The 16,553-nt window shown below is 48.3% G+C and overlaps 1 protein-coding gene across 1 annotated transcript in view; it reads left to right on the top strand.

Moving 5' to 3' along the window:
* Positions 1–16,553, top strand: part of LOC147666007 (dihydrolipoyl dehydrogenase, mitochondrial) — a 193,208-nt gene that overhangs the window by 28,089 nt on the left and 148,566 nt on the right. Inside the window, exon 2 of the mRNA XM_086949329.1 lies at positions 2,351–2,429. Coding sequence (XP_086805455.1) covers positions 2,351–2,429 — 79 coding nt within the window. The remainder of the gene's footprint in view (positions 1–2,350; positions 2,430–16,553) is intronic.

The raw sequence follows: 16,553 nt of genomic DNA, 5'->3' as shown, positions 1-16,553 counted from the left end.
ACATGCTGGGCGAACCCGATTTGGGAATTGATGAGGAAATGTACATGACATTGCAGATACCTTCTAAAATCTAAAAGTATATGATTAAGGATGGAAGGTATATGATGTATCACAGCGGATATCGATAAGATAATGTAACATTTGGTTTAAGGGGCGTATAAGAAACAATTAGGCATATAAAGAGATCCGTCGTAGGGACTTCATCACAAAGGTATTCTCAGCCATAAAATCTATTTATGGCTGAAAATACCTCATGTACGTGGGTTGCCAATCAGAGAGAAGGGGAGGGTTGAGGACAAATGCGACACGGCGGGCAGGGGAGGGGGCGGAGCGGGGAGAGGGAACAGACGGAGGGAAGGCAGATAAGGGGAGGGGGGAGGAGAAATGCGACACGGCGGGCAGGGGAGGGGGCGGAGCGGGGGCCTGGAGTGCGGCTGAGGGAACTGATGTGCACGCGCTTTTAAGCTCAATGCGCATGCGCATTGAGCTTAAAAGTCACGGGCACTGCAAGGAATCGCCACGATTCCTTGCAAGTCAGTTAAAGAGTGGTTAAGCCCCCATAGTCTCGCAAGCTCGATGCGCATGCGCATCGACAGGCGAGACCTAAAAACATAAATAAATGAGAGCACAATGGCTACTCCTAGTGTGGAATTGTGGCAGTCATTTTATAACAGACTTTGAAATCTTCCTCAATATCAACAAAAAGAATTGATGTAAAATACGAAGTACTGTAAACTGGCAGATAAAAACCCTTAAAAATAACATATATTCTGTTATTGTCATGACTTCCACCCGACAAAATTGTGCAGTGCATGAATGTGAACATTACACAACCGGGCTTTACATCAGGATTGGAGAGTGAGAGCAACCCCACCCACTATTGGCAACACCTGCATGCTTTTGCAATAGCACATCGAGCCCAATGGGCAGCATATCACCCATAATTTAGAATTAGTCGATTATTGCACTGAATTCTGCCAAGCATTATGTATGCATAGTGGTAAAAAAATTATTTATGAGACCGCAAGTTTCATACAGACATGTCTGACCTCGCATAATAGTCATAATATCGAATGTAAATGAAATAAAACAATACATGGTAGAAACCATACTAGAGTGAAATGTTCTCATTAAATTAAATTTCCCAAGCACCTTGGGAATTCATTTCAACCAGTACCAAACATCAATATGTGTACTTTGGACTAGGTCATAATTTTGATTAAGCGCAAGTGGGCATCATTGAAAAATGTAATAGTCATTGGCTTAGTAGATTGATGTAGCTCAGATTCAGCGTACTTCAGTTAGCCCTGTGTGAAAAAATGAATTAAACCATTTAAAAATCTATATACAAAGATAGCAATGCTTCTTTAAGGGATGCAGAGGGGAAACAGCACTTGCAATTACAAATATTTCTGTTGTGTGCAACCTGCCACAAATGCACCTTCGGATCTTTGCTCTTAGTGAGACCATTGGGGCCCTAAATAAAAAAGTTCTAAGATGCATCTTGATTCTGAACGCCTTAAAGACAATGCTGTGTTGCCTCTTCTCTTAGTTGAAGGTGTTCTGTCAATCACAAAGAATTTTAGAAGATTGGTATTTCACCTCTGAAACTCAGTTAAATGTTGTGCCACTGGATAGAGATGTATTTTACTAAAATGACATGGGGTCGGAGGTTTTGGGGCAGCAGACTACACAGAGAGCTAGCAAAGCAGTGTGCTTGGGAGAGCAAATAGGTGAAACAGAACATGGTGCAGGAGAGATGCACGCAGGCCGGAAAGCAATTGGTTGGAAGTACACGGGGATAAGCGCAACATGGAGGGAGCGGTGTGAAGCACGTGGACGTCAGAGAGCAATCTGAGGTGCAGTGGGGCAGAAGTACATTAGGGAGACAGTGTGAAAACACAAGTACCCCCTTGGAGTCCTTAACCCAAAAAAAGAAAAGCAAGCACAAAACCTAAAGAGGTTATGCTCTTAGGGTGAGACAAACACAAGATTGACAAGTTGGGACATGAATAAGAATCAGGCAAATGAGTGACAGGTCAAGCAATGTACGGGCTCTAAGGCCCTGTAAGTTCTTGGTAAGCCCACAGTATGTCTCGCAACAGACAGAGCTTGTACTGTCTAGTAGGCAAGACCTAAAAACGGAGATTACAGATAAATCAAGTGAAACATAATTATTTTAGGTATTAAATGATAGGTGCCTGCCATAACTATGACAATGCAGTGCTCAGATGAAGTTAGGTGAGTCGAAAAGCGGCAACAGAAATGGAATTGTTTCTGTAAAACATGCTATGTGAGAGGTTATTGAACACTATTTATAATTCCACATACTTTTTGTGTTATCCTTTAGAGAAGTTACTTTGCACGTGTTTCCCATGGACTACAGAGGCTTTCTCCCACATCATCAAGAACATACTCCGATCAGCCGTGTAAGTATATTGCTTCCTGCTTTTCTAAAGTGGCTAAAAACATTCCATTTGCTCTTTGATGGTACATATGAATTAAACTTAAAATCAGAGGCACATAAATTTAGTATCGTTACAAGAATGGTTATGCAGAGGAGAAAATTGTAGTACTAAACCTTCGTTATAAAGCAAATCATTTATAAAATCGGAGGATGAAACGGGGTGCTTTCAATCGTTCACTGAGGTTTACAAACACAGCTTCCATAAAACATTTCCCAGCTTAGTTAGACTAGGACGCATCAATGCATGTGGGCTCTCATTAGTCATGTCAAATTGTTTCATTTAATATCAACTGCCTCTTTTTTTTTCAATTTTGATTTTGACTCAAAAGCATATTTTAGTGAGTAAGTTAAAAAAAAATCAGGTTTAATCATATCTTCAGCCCTATTCTCTTTTTTTTACCCACAATTGCAATAAATATTAGAAATGGGGTCTTCAGTAGGCAGTAGTTTTCACTCAAAGTAGGGTCCCTGTAGGGTCCCACACTAGTCAGGGTAAGGAAGTCACACAGCTACCCCATGGTAGCTTGGCACGAACATTCAGGTGTATCTCAAAGGCAATGAGTAAAGCATTTGTACATACACACTGTAGCACAGTGAAAACACTACATAAGGAGTCCACACCAGTTTAGAAAAATAGCTAGCATTTATCTGAATAAAACAAGACCAAGACAACAAACATCCAACATACACAAGTCAAGATATCTCTTTTAAAAGATGAAGCAAGTTTAGTTTTTAGAAATCAATTGATGCATTCTTTTTAGCACATAGTACCTTAGATGTGTCAAAAATCAAAGATGGTGCCAGGCATGGGGGAGGTGAGGTGCTGGAAAAGCAAAGCAATGTGCCAGTTCCTTACTACACTAGAGAGGTCATGTGTCAGTTCCTTGTTGCCAGGGGAGGTGATATGTCTGTTTCTCACTGCTAGTCAAGGAAGGAGCTGGGTCGATTCCACAGCCGCCAACCAGGTTTTGCATCAGAGCAGTTGTCACAGATGTTGGTGACATGGTGCCCTGGACTCACGCTGAATACAATTTTCTGATGTGTTGCATCCGTGAGCTGGGGCCAGTGGTGAAAGCTTTGGTCGATGTGCCGATCAGAAACCACACTTTGGGGCAGGCAGCGACGATGCATTGAGAAAACAGGCCCTGGGAGTTGATGCGTGGATTGTATCTTTGGATCATCAGATTACACTTTGAAGGCCCAGGAACTTGGCAAGTCAAGGCAAGACCAGTCGTTGGTAGGTGACGTCTTTTATAGCCCTGAGACCTCTTAACAATAGGCAAAAATGCACAAGCCCTTAGAGAACTTTGGAAGTAGGATGTAGAAAGCAAAGTCCAGTACTTTCCCTCCCAGGACAGAAGCAGCAAGCAGCAGGCCAGCACAACAAAGCAACAGCCAGAGTGGCAGCCCCTCCTACAGCATCCAGCTTATCCTCCTGGGAGAAGGTCCTCTTAGTCCAGAAGTGTTCTGAAGTTATGGTGTCGCAGCTCTAGTATTTAATCCAGTTTCTGCGTTTTAAGTAGGCAAACCCCAAAGGTAAGTCTTTGCAGTGCATAAGACCCTGCCTTTCCCTGACCTGGCTCCAGACACACTACAGCGGGGTGGAGACAGCTTTTTGTGTGGACAGGCACAGTCCTGTTCAGGTGTCATTGACCACTCCTTCCACAACTCTAGCTCACCACCCTGGTGATGATCCATCAGGATATGCAAGGCACACTTCAGCTACCTTTCTGTGAATGTCTAGAGTGAATGCACAAGAGCCCAACTGTCATCCAACCCAGACGTGTATTCTGCAGGCAGCGGCACAGAAAGGTTAAGCAAAAAAAGTCCACTTCCTAAAGGTGGCATTTTCAAACACTCAAATCAACTTCACAAAGAGATGTATTTTTAAATTGTGAGTTCAGAGACCCCAATCTCCAAATCTCTATCTGCTCCCAATGGAAAATTATGCTTAAAAGATATTTCATAGCAATCCTCATGTTATCCTATGGGACAGCTAGTCCTTGCAGTAGTGAAAAATTAAATCAGCCGCATTTCAATATTAGGACATGTAAAACACACCAGTAAATGTCCTAACTTTTAAATACATTGCACCCTGCCATGGGGCTGCCCTGGGCTTACCCTAGGGTGACTTGAATGTAGTAAAAGGGACGATTTGCATTTGGTAAGTGGGTGCACTTGCCAGGTCAAAATGGCAGGTCAAAACTGAACAGCCTGACACTGCAGTGGCAGGTCTTAGATGGTTGTAGAGCTACTCATGCGGGTGTCACAGTCAGTGCTGCAGGCCCACTAGTAGCATTTGATTTACAGGCCCTGGGCACACCTGTGTAGGGTCTTATTAGTAAATCAAATATACCAATCATGGATAACCAATACATTTTAAACAGGGAGCACTTGCACTGTAGCACTGGTCAGCAGTGGTAAAGTGCCCTGAATCCTAAACCCAGTGTGAGAAAGTGCCATCTTTCTTGCCTTGGTATGCCCCCACTTTTTTCGGAACTGCTGATGTACTTTGACTGAGTGTGCCCTGGGTCCCTGCCAATCAGGTACCCATGGCCTGTGTTCTTTCCCTACAAAGAAAAGCTATGCTGAAACAAAATATCCAATTGGCATCTCTGGCCCCTGTCAGCCCCTAGTAAATGGTACCCTAGGTACCCAGGGCATGGTGACCAGAGAAGACCCCTGAGGGCTGCAGCACTTATTGCGCCACCCTCAGGGGCCCTGTACCATGGCTCACACACACTGCCTTTGCAGGCTGAGTGCCTAAGTACAAAACTAAAGCAAGAGTCGACATGGCACACATCCCTGTGTGCCATGCCCACAGAACCCACTGCCCTGGCATACTTCAGTCAACCCTCTAGCTGGGTGTCCTATGGTAAAGGTGAGGGCCCAGGTGCATGAGCCCTGTGCCCCTTCAGCACCCAGGGCCATTCCTGGGCGCTGTAAGTGCAGTGTTGCCATTTAAGAGTATATGGTGCTGGAAGGTTGTCATTCACGAACTCCACAGCACCATAATGGCTTCACTGAAGACTGACAAGTTTGGTACCAAACTTCTCAGCACATTAAACCCACACTGATGCCAGTGTGGGATTTAATGTAAAATGCATGCGAGGGCATCTTAGAGATGCCCTCCAAAAACCCGAACCTACAATCCACGTCTGGGCTGAGTGGCTGCAGAGGCTGCCATACAGCAGACATGTTGCTGTACCCCTGGGTGGAGAGCCCCCCGCTCTCCTGGGTCTGCAACAAAGCACATCCTGGGCGAGGTGCTATGTCTCGTCCCCCAGGATGGACAGGGGGAAGCTTCAAAGGCATACCGCCTCTGAGAGCTTCTCCAGACCATTTGCTGTACTCAGCAACCAGCCCCCCACCAGCCCTACCCCCACTCTGGCGAGAAGACTGGCGGGAAAAACTACGTCCGTAAGTGTGGTGTCCCAACCTGTGCCAACTTCACCCCTCAGGTGGAGGAGGCAAGGTGAAGCACGACCCCGGGCTCCGGCCATCTTGTAGATGGGGAGTCCTGCCCAATCCCAGCTAGGCTCCTGCACCCCTCCCACAGGAGAGGAGCAGGCTAGAGGGTGTACTCGCCCCAGGACAGGGACCCATTGGCCCCTGCCCTTGCCCTACCTGTAACCCCCCTACATTTAGTATTTAGGGGCTCACTGAACCTTCCTTTCTCAGATCCCGATATCAAAAAGAAGAAAGAAGATCAAGAAGAAGACCCACCGTGCAGCTGCTAACAACCGGACAACAACTGACTTGGCCCCAGCCCTACCGGCCTGTTGATCCTGCAACCTGCTCCTGCCTAAACCTGGCGACCTCCGCGGACAGCAACCTTGGGACACCCAGAGGACCTGCCTGCCTTGACCCTCTCGAAGATTGTGATTCCCTACAGCAGAGGCTCTGCTGCAACAACCCACCTGGTGCCCACCATGAAGCTCCGGACCAGCCCACTCTGCACCAGCCGAGCCCGGGCCGGGCCAACCCGAACCAAGACCACGAGGACGTCCCCCCGGCGACTGGGACCCGAAGTCCAGTGCCCAAAGACCCTCCTCGACGAACCAGCCGACGCCTGTAGACTCCGAACCAGGGGCCACCCCAACCGCGACCAGCGGAGGGTAAGCTTTTCCGACCCCCAAAGACACCCGGCGCCCCACGGCCCCCTGTGCCACGCTTTGGGGTACCTACCTGTGCTCCATCATCCCAACTTACCTCTCAAAGTGCTGGTCGCCCCTGAAGAGTCACTGTCCCCTAGCCTGCAGCCTTTGTTCCTTTTTCAAGATCCTCATTGGATAACATTGAGCGCCCGATGGCTCAAAAGCACCCTGCACCCAGCCGCCGGAGTGCCACTGGCTGTGACCTCTTTGCCCTATCCTACTTCCCTTCTTGCCCTGATCAAGTGACCAGGACCCCAGCTCCCAGAGCCGCGTGGCCTGCTCGCCAGCAGCCGCCAACCGAACGCCCCCTTTCCCTCATTGGATAATATTGGGCCTACCTACCTCTGCACCCGGCCGCCCCTGCGCCGCTGGGACTGAACTCACTGTACTCACCTGACCCTGGAGGACCCCTGAGTCTATGCCCAGAACCCTAACTTCACCAACCAAGTACTCACCTGGAAACCGGTAATTCACTTACCTGCCATTGGAAAACATTGACCCATTTTTGACTCGAAAAATTTTCTGTGTAAAGTTTTGAAAACTGGAAATATTCCTATAAAATCAGCCAAAGTCCGAATTCGAAAATACTCACCTGTGATCAGGAGAGAAGCCAGTACTGTTCCTTTCAGCCCAGTACTGAACCACAAAAGTAATCCCTAGCTGGTTTACTATAACCTGTATTTTCACCATAGGAACCCATTGTCTGCTTTTCCTATGAAATTTCTTCTAAGTGTCTACTTTTGAAAACTGCAAATATTCTTTAAAGATCGTATGACATACTGAAACGCAATTACCGACCTGTTTTGGGTTAAGCCCCCAGTGCTGGCCCTAGGAGACTAGTGCTGGGTTACAAAAGTAACTCGATCGTACTTTACCTGTAACCTGAATGTCCTCCCATTGAATAACATTGTGAGAATCACCTCAAAGTTTCTAAGTGTGAACTTTTAAACCAGCTTTATATTCAGGAAAAATCATCACTGTAACTAAAACGTTTTTGCTAATCTGGTTTCAGCTTAGACCCCCGGACTGAATCCAAGATCTAGTCCTGGAACTACCAAAGTAATCCATAAAGTAATCAACCGTACTTTTCTATGAAAACCCATTGAGCTCAATGCTAGAGTGTGATTCAGAACTGCATTGCTTATTAGCTAACCTGTGATTATTGTGTGTACAAACTTATGGCTCCTCTGCAAAGTATTTACATGAGAGTACTCGTAACTTGAAAAGTATATTTTTACTACTGTTGGTTCTAAAAATGAAACAACCACATCTTTGGATATACAAACAATTGGCCGGGAGTTCAGTCCTTGAGTGTGTGAAACCTTTTGCTGACTGAGTGTGTACATCAAATGCTTTACACTGTCCTCTGGTACTGCCTTACTACTCGACCAAGCTACCACTTTGGAGAGTAAGGTCGGTTCTGACTTTAACCTCTGTTATACCTCTGGGGTTGGTGGACTCTATACACACTGTACTTCCTTCTAGTCCAGTATATATAGAGCCACTTTCTCACACCCATCAAAAACGAAATGCAGCACGCGGTTGAAAACAGGTGGTCAGGAGCAAAAAGACAGGGGATATCATGCCAAAAGATGCCAGGCCTAATATGCTTGCATACTTTCCCCCCCTCCAACCTTTTCAGTTTCTTTGTGTGAAAGAATATGGTAGTTCTGACCTGTTTGTTAGGAAATTTATAATGAAAAAATAAGCAAAAATTATCTTGTCACTGTGCAGAGAGACAGAACTTCAGCTCATCAAGCAATTGAGAATTTAATGCTAATCCCTCTTCAAATTTAACCAACTTTCATGATTTGTGCTTCACATAGGTGATTGCCATGACCACAACAGAAACTTTAGATGATGGTACTAACAGGTGCATGGTTTTGTCATGAGAAGAGTGCAAAAAGATATTGATGAACGCACAGTGAAGATTTCAGATGCTGAGATGGCTTGAATGAAATTTTTCTCTTTGCTTGCTAAGTGACGGTGATTGGCTGCTCATATCCGGCCTGTGCAGTGCGGGCTGCGACTGACTTATGACAGGCTTTCATTGGCCTGGAATGCATGAATTGACTGTGGCTTTATTACAGGGGCAGTGGAGACACCTGTGACTTCCTGTGGACTTGTGCTTCAGTCTTGCGCAGCTGCCCGCCTTGCCACTGCACCAGTGCCCATCTACTGTCACTGTCTTGCTCTCTGTTGCACTGGGCCCTTCTTCTCCTCCTTTGCTGCCGCTGATCCACGGCCGTGGTGCGCACCCTGGGTGGCCTGACGCTGGCCTGAAACTCGTTCTGGTGCTGAAAAGCTGCTGTGCTGGGCCATTGGCAGTAGCATCTTGGTCCCCCACGGACCCTCCAGTGCTAAGGGCAGATACCGACGACTTCCTTCCTGGCTACCACCTCCTGGTCTTTGTATCCAACACAAGGGAGTTGGACAGAAGAGTCCTATCTCCACCATGGCAGGGGGGTCGTGGCTCAAGAGCGGCCGGCCCTTCTGGCCAAACTAACAAAATTCTCCTGGGACGGGGGTTCTGGCCCGAGTCCTAAAGCGGGGACCACTGCTTCTGACAAACCTGAGTCCGGAGGGAAGAAGCCGGACCTGACACTGCAAGACATCCTTGACGCCATTACTACCGTCCGTCTGCACGTCCTTGGAGTCTCGGATCGACACGGTCTCCGAGGTGTCTCATTAGGGAGGATATGCGTGCCATGAACTCCTGACTCAAAGACGTCGAGGTAAAAGCGACCTCCCTGGTTGTAGGTCCTCCACCTTCCTCTGCAGCTTGGTCGTATCTTCAAACGCATGCTGCAAAGCTGGAGGCACAACTGGACCACTACGAAGGGCGCTCCAGGAGCAACAATGTCTGTATAATTGGTGTGCCGGAGCGTGCGGAGGGGCCGTTCGCTGACCTCTTCGTGGAAGACTTGATCACTAACTACCTCAAACCATGTTGACTGTCCAACTTCTTCTTGGTGGAGCGGGTGCCTGGTGGCCGACCAAGGCCTGGAGCCCCCCCCCCCCCCCACGGCCGCTTCTCGCACAGATCTTTTACTTTCGTGACCGGGATGTTATCCTGCAATGTGCCCGCTCCGCCCCCCCCCAGTGGTGTTCCAGAACAGTCGCATAACCTTTTTTCCGGACTTCACCCTCAAGGTACAGCGGCAAAGACTAAGCTTCCTAGAGGTCAAGTATGCGCTCCGCGACAAGGATGTGAAGTACGCAATGATGTTCCCGGCCAAGTTGAGGGTGGAGTTGGAGGGAAAATCCTAGTTCTTCACCATTCCGTAGGAGACCTGGGACTGGCTGGAGGGGTGGCGAAGGGCGGGCCGCTGTAACCATCATGCTCGGGGTGAGAGGATGGACGACGATTCGCAAGCTTCCAGCGGTGGCTTGCCGCGAGCGGGCCGGTGGAGGCTGCGGGTGGTGCCGAATAACTGGTCTGTAGGCTTTTCCTCTAGGGGGTGCACCGACTCTGGGTGGATGGTGAGCATCGGGTGTGATTTAACTGCTCATATTGCAACAGATGTTCTTCAGCCAAAGATAGACTGTCCTGCCTGTTTTTGCGGACCAGGACTCCTACCAGTTCCCCCGCAGACCAGATGTGGGGATTTGCGACCTATGCTTGACCCTCGACAATGTTTTTGAAGCAAACATGTTTGATTGTTCTGCTTCATTATTGAGACAGATATTGACTCTTTGGGGACATGTGCTTGGTTTGGCCATGCGGTTTTGCAAGTTCTTGTTGGAAGGGTGGGCGATAGGAACTCTGCTAGTTTGGGGGGCAGAAGGTTTAGTTTGGAGGGCAGAAGGTTCAGTTACCATCATGTAGGGAGGCAGAGTGGGGGGGTTGGGGGAGCAAACGTTGGTGATGTGGGGAGGGTGGGGGGGCTTTTCTTTGGGATGGTTTTTAGTCTTGTCCTTCTTTAGGCATTTCTCCTTCAAATGGTCTCGGAAGCAGAGGACAACTAATTGGGTGCTTGGCTTTACCCCATTGTATCCTTGGTATTGTTTTTGTTTCAGGTATGCTGTTTTTTTCTGTTCTTGTTTTGGCTCACACCGGTACACAATATTGTTCACCTATCCACTCTTCTACTCCATTCACTTGTCATGCCCACTCCTATGCTTGACTATCTGTCACTACTTGACTCCCACTAGATGAACGTAATGAAACGTGGTCTGACACTTAATCTGTCCACTTGGAATGTTAACGGGTTGGGCTATAAACTTAAGAGGGGCATTGTGTTGCAGTACGTTAAAAAACGCAACAAGTTTGACCTGGTGTTGTAGCAGGAGACGCACCGGGTTGGTAACTCCTGTGGTGCCCTGAACAGGATAGGGTACAAAATGGTGGTCCACTCTGGCTTTACCTCAAGCTCTGGGGGGGGGGGGGAAGGGGGGGGGGTTACTTCGGAAGGGCTGTCCCTACATCATCCAAAACTCCTGGACTGACCCCCAGGACAGATACGCTGCGGTTTCGTGCACCTGGGTAGGGCGTGTTGTTAATGTTGTCTAAGTCTACGCCCCCCCACTTCCCCCGGACTACAGCGCCCGACACTACGTGTCTTAAAGACCCTGGTGCTGGACCTGCCACTTGGCGTGCTAGTGTTTGGAGGGGACTTCAATCTCACGATGGCTGGGTCTCTAGACCACCTTCCTCCCCTGCAGGATTCCTCGAGAGGATCAAAATTGTCTGAGTTCGCAAATGCTTTGGGGGTCGTGGATATCTGGCAGTGGTTTAACCCATCCTACACTCTCTTTACATTCCAGTCCGGAGTGCACGGTAGTCACTCCAGGATATACTATTTATTCACTCATGCCCAGGATGTTCGGCTTTTTACTAGGTCCGGTTGCCTGGCCCGCGGTATCTCCGAATACTCCCCCGTCCTGACGACTCTGGGCTCTCGCACTGGGGGACGCCCCTGCTCCATATCCATAAATCCATGGGCGCTGAAAATTCCACACATTGGGGATGCTCTCCGCAAAGATGCTGAATATTATTTCGCAGAAAATGTCGGCTCAGTCGACTCTGCAGAGACGCTGTGGGGGGCCTTCGGGGCGGTCATTAAGGGCAGGGTTTTATAGCTCATGGTGGGACACACGGCGGAGCGGACCAGGAGAGTATCGGAACTGGAGGCTGAGGTCTCTAGTTTGGAGGAATCGGTGGCCTGAGATCCTGACCTCGCCTCATGCTACAGTCTTGCAATCAAGAGGTAGGACTACCGACAGCTTCTTTTTGAGGATGGGGCGGCACATTCGCTAGCCTCCCAACACAGGATTTATGAGCAGGGGGAACGCACGGGTAAGCTCTTAGCGTGGCTTGAACGACGAGAACAGGCTGCTAGAAGGGTCCACGCGATAGCCAACTCTGAGGGTACCCTAATCACTGACCCCCAGCATACAGCTGACATATTTGCTAGTTATTACGAAGAGGTATACACGAGTTCTCCCAATTCTCAGACCTCCCTGTCTCCTGATCTTCTGGTTACGCTCGATATCCCTACCATTTCGCCGCAAGACAAAGAGACTTTAGAGGCAGACATCACAGTCACGGAGGTTCAAAAGGCCATACAAGATGTCCGTTCTGGGAAGGCTATAGACCCTAATGGGCTTCCAATCGAGCTATTTAAGCCTATGTCAATGTTATTGGCACCCCACTTGCTTAATTTATACACTGAGAGTTTTGAGTCAGGTGTTTTACCTGCAGAGATCTGCACTGCCGCTATAGTGGTCATTCATAAGCCGAACAAACCTGTTGAGGAGTGCAAATCGTATCGCCCTATATCCCTCCAAGGCTAAGATTCTGGCCAAACTTCTCGCGCATCTCCTCCTCCACTTTATTGCTGATTTGGTCCATCCGGACCAATCCGGGTTTATGCCGGGGAGAAATACGGCCCGGAACCTGCATCAAGTACATGGGGTCCTTGGCAGACTTCACACCATCGAGGAAGGCGCGATTCTCTTATCGTTGGACGCCTCGATGGCTTTCGACAACATTGAGTGGGATTTTCTTTTCGCAGTTCTGGGCCGTCTGGGGCCCAAATTTATTCGTTGGATTCGGCTATTGTATACCCAACCTACAGCTCATGTCGTTGTTAATAATCATTGCTCCTCCACTTTTTCACTTCATGGGGGCGCAAGGCAAGGCTGCCCCTTGTCTCAGTTGCTTTCTGCCCTTGTCTTGGAGCTGCTCGCGGTGTGGGTCAGGGTGATCGGGGGCTTAAGTGGACAGCATGCCATGGGGACCGCATCTTGTTGTATGCCGATGATATCCACTTGTACCTGGCCTCCCCTGCGCGGTCGCTGCGACGGGTGCTCCACATTTTTCAAATTTTCGGCATCCACTCTGGCTAGCAGATAAATCGGTCCAAGTCCCAGATGTGTGCGCTGTGGGGTTCTCCCCTGGTGAGTCCCCGGGGCTTTTATATCCCGGTGGCACCTCGGGGTTTTCGGTACTTGAGTATTTTCATCACTCCTCACCCCGATCTCTTTTTTTAACACTATTTACTCGGACCTCTTCTGCATTTTATATCAGATGTGCACTGGCGCTCTCTCCCTCTCACTCTTCTCGGGCGCGCGTCCCTTTTTAAAATATTAGCACTCCCACGCTTTCTCTATGCACTACAGAATACCCCTATTCGGATTCCGGATTCTTATTTTTCTCAGATCGACTGACTATTGCGGGGACTGCTATGGGAGGGCCATACGCCGTGCATCGCTATGAACAAACTTACCATGGGTTGGTACGATGAAGGCATCGCTTTACCGGATCTCCTTCTCTACTACCAAGCGTCTCAGCTGGTGGTAGTCAATTGCTGGGTGTTTGAACCTCACAACGAGCCTAATTTCCGCACCGATCACTGGCTCATGGGACGGGGAGGGTACAACAGGGCACTTTACACCATCCCCCGCAAACTTAATTTAACAGGTCCCACGGCGCGTACGGTCGAGATTTGGCATGAAGTCACCAGACGATTGGGGTGGCGCGGGCGCCTGACGAAGGCAACCCCCCTGTGGGAGCCCGATATCGTAGGTCGACTTAGCGCTTGTCCAAGGTTTGACAAGTGGGATTTGATTGCAATCTCCACGGTCAGAAATATCTGGGTTTAAGGGGAGGCTAGCATCATTCCCGGAGCTTCAAGCTAAGTATCAACTGGCTCCGTTGGAGACGTTCAGGTACTTACAGATCACTCGCTCAGTGTCCTCTGCCTTACCTAGAGACAGTCCCCTCCCTGACTCGTCCCCTCTGGAGGATCGCCTGTTGTTGGAACCCATGGACCGTAAGGCCATCTTGCTCACCTACAAGAAGCTGGTTAGCAATCGCCCGACCCGTTGTTGAAACTTAGAGTGGGGTGGGTAGAGAGACTTGGGAGAGTTGGAAGAAGAGATGTGGCTAAAATAAAATAAAATTAAAAGTTTGAAAGTCCTAACCCAGAAAGAGATTCTGTAATGTTTTTCAAGAAAAAGTTGCCTCCCCGCACCACAAATGTGAAATTGTGTCCACTGTTGTGGAACTGCTGATCAGATAACTGCCACAGGTTGGTCTCACTAAAGCTATCTATGGAGCTTGAAAGAGTCCCAAAACTGAAATGGATGTTGTAATTTAAGTTGTAAAGAGATGCTATAGCCTTCAAGGGGACGAATTTGACATTCAGTACAGAGCTGTTGCACTTCGGTTGGGTATTTTTCATTGGAAGTAGTGTTTGCTCTGGAGCCGTGAAGCAAAGTTTTAAATTTGTTTCCAAACTTTGTCCTGGAGTCCAAGCAACCTCTGGAGTACACTTCTAATCCCCCTGTAACTCAGGAGGAGAGCACTTAGAAACTCTGTGTGCCAGGCACAGGCCACTAGCAAAGTCCAGTTGATAACCGGTCACCTGGGAATTGTAGGGAAAAGGCCTCTTGAATCTTTTTGTGACCCCGTTGCCACACAGGAGGCCAGCCAACTGACCCTTGGAGTCCATGTGTATGTCCTGGGAACAAGGGGGGGGAGCAGGTCCAGTCCTTCAGAGCACCTCACAGGGCACAGATAGCAGTCCCAGTCCTCAATGGTTCTTTAGCATGTCCAGAAAGAGCTCTGAGCAAGGTTGGTTGAGATTTCCGCTTTGTAGGTTTCCCCAGCCTCTGGGTGGGGAGGCTCTTGCCTACTCCCTAACCAATACTGGTAAAGTTTCTGAGGGCAGCCCTACCCACTTTTTCAGCAGTTCCTGTTTGCCATACTGCAACCAATCCTATGCTGCTCTTCTCCCTCCAAATCCAAGATAAGGAAAACCTTCTCCCCTTGTTCAGAGCCTGTGTGCCACTCTGGGGTGTGGCCAGCATATTGATCTGTGCCCTCCTCTGTGGTCGCTAAGAATTGATTCTGGGGGTAGCTTTCCTCACACTGGGTTCAGTGCAGACTGACTAGGGAAGCAAAAGCTGGGGCTTTCCAGGTATGACCTAAAGTACTTGTGAAGTAAATTAAGTTCCTTTACCCACCACAACTTTATCTTCCCGTCAGTGGAAGTAAAACTCCTCCCCACTCCCAGGCATTGTCTCTGCTCTGGGAGCAGTTGTCACACCTAATTCAGGCCAAACACCAACTGAGCAGTTGCTGGAGAGCTGATGCAAATATGCCTGCACATCGTCAGCCTAGGGAAAGTTAACTTGCTAAAATTTACATTTCTCATATATTTAATGGAAATCTGACTTTGCCATTAGATAGGATTTTTATTAAATATAAAAGTAAATATTTTGACTTTTCTTATGTGCCAGCTACATTTTTTACTAGTGACAATGTTGTTTTAGGCTTAGTCACTGGGGGACTTTTCTGTTGTTGTCCCACATTCCACTGTTAAATATTATGCACCCTACCTTGTGGGCAGCAAGGCGCTCTTAGGGGTGACACATTTAATATTTAGAATCAGGTTTCCATAGGGTTATTTTGATAGTTCTGGGTAGGGTAGCAGGGATCAAGCTGCTGCTGCCAGGCTACAAAGGGTAGCCCTAAAGGAATGTTTTCATCACCACTATAATGGATGGCACAATGGCTGGTGCCGTCCAAAAGTGGCATTTAACTTTCCATGCTAGAGGTGTATTTCTGCACCATGTACTCTGGTTAAAGTTAAATGTGAAAATCTGGTTTTAAGTCCATTTAGACCTGTTTTAGGGATCCAAACACATACACTAAGCACTGGATAGTAGTGTTTTAGTGTTGGAGGTCAAGATTACCCCAGCAGGTAAGTAACCAAAAAAGTCGAAAACTGAGGTGACCACCAGGGGGGCAGTTGCTGCGGTACAGAAGTGGGGGGAAGGAGGAAAATCTGGCCGAAAAGAAGAAAAATGATTTACCTTCTGGCTGCTGCCTCGCCTCCTTCATCTTTTGACTCCCAGCAGCACACAGGCTCCCAGACTCCCCTAAGCCAATCAGGACGCTGCTGTCATGCTGATAATCGTATTACAGCATGACAGCAGAGTCGGAATTGGTCTGAGTGGCCAGACAGTGTCTGCGACTGTTCTCCACCCAGCTGTGCATCACAGCCAGGTGGAAAAATGCTAATGGCGCATAACTGGCCGTCCAAACCATTGCGCGTACTTACGGTGCCCACCGCTCCACCTCCCTGCTCGTCATGACAGCCAGCCCCGCCCGCTCATATTGCAAATGAAGTAAGACACTTTTCGTTAGTTAAATACTGACTAGTAGTGAAAAATAAATACATTGTGTTATCATTTTTTTCCCTTTCTGCACTGCTCAGAGAGGAGTGGGGTGACGCTCCTCCGCCTTAATTGAGGAGCCGCTGCTGGTGACCACTCAAAAAGGGGTCACTTTTCAACAATTATTTAAGATGTTGCATTAATACCCCCAAGTCAGTGGTTATGTTAGCATGAAGGTGCACAGCCTACTGGCATAGGATTGTGACTTCCAAGTATCCTTGTTCAAGTAAAACCAGAGGAAT

Source organism: Lissotriton vulgaris, unplaced genomic scaffold, assembly GCF_964263255.1.
Source record: "Lissotriton vulgaris unplaced genomic scaffold, aLisVul1.2 SCAFFOLD_1018, whole genome shotgun sequence".
NCBI classification, from domain to species: domain Eukaryota; kingdom Metazoa; phylum Chordata; class Amphibia; order Caudata; family Salamandridae; genus Lissotriton; species Lissotriton vulgaris.
This window is presented reverse-complemented; position numbering and strand designations above follow the sequence as displayed.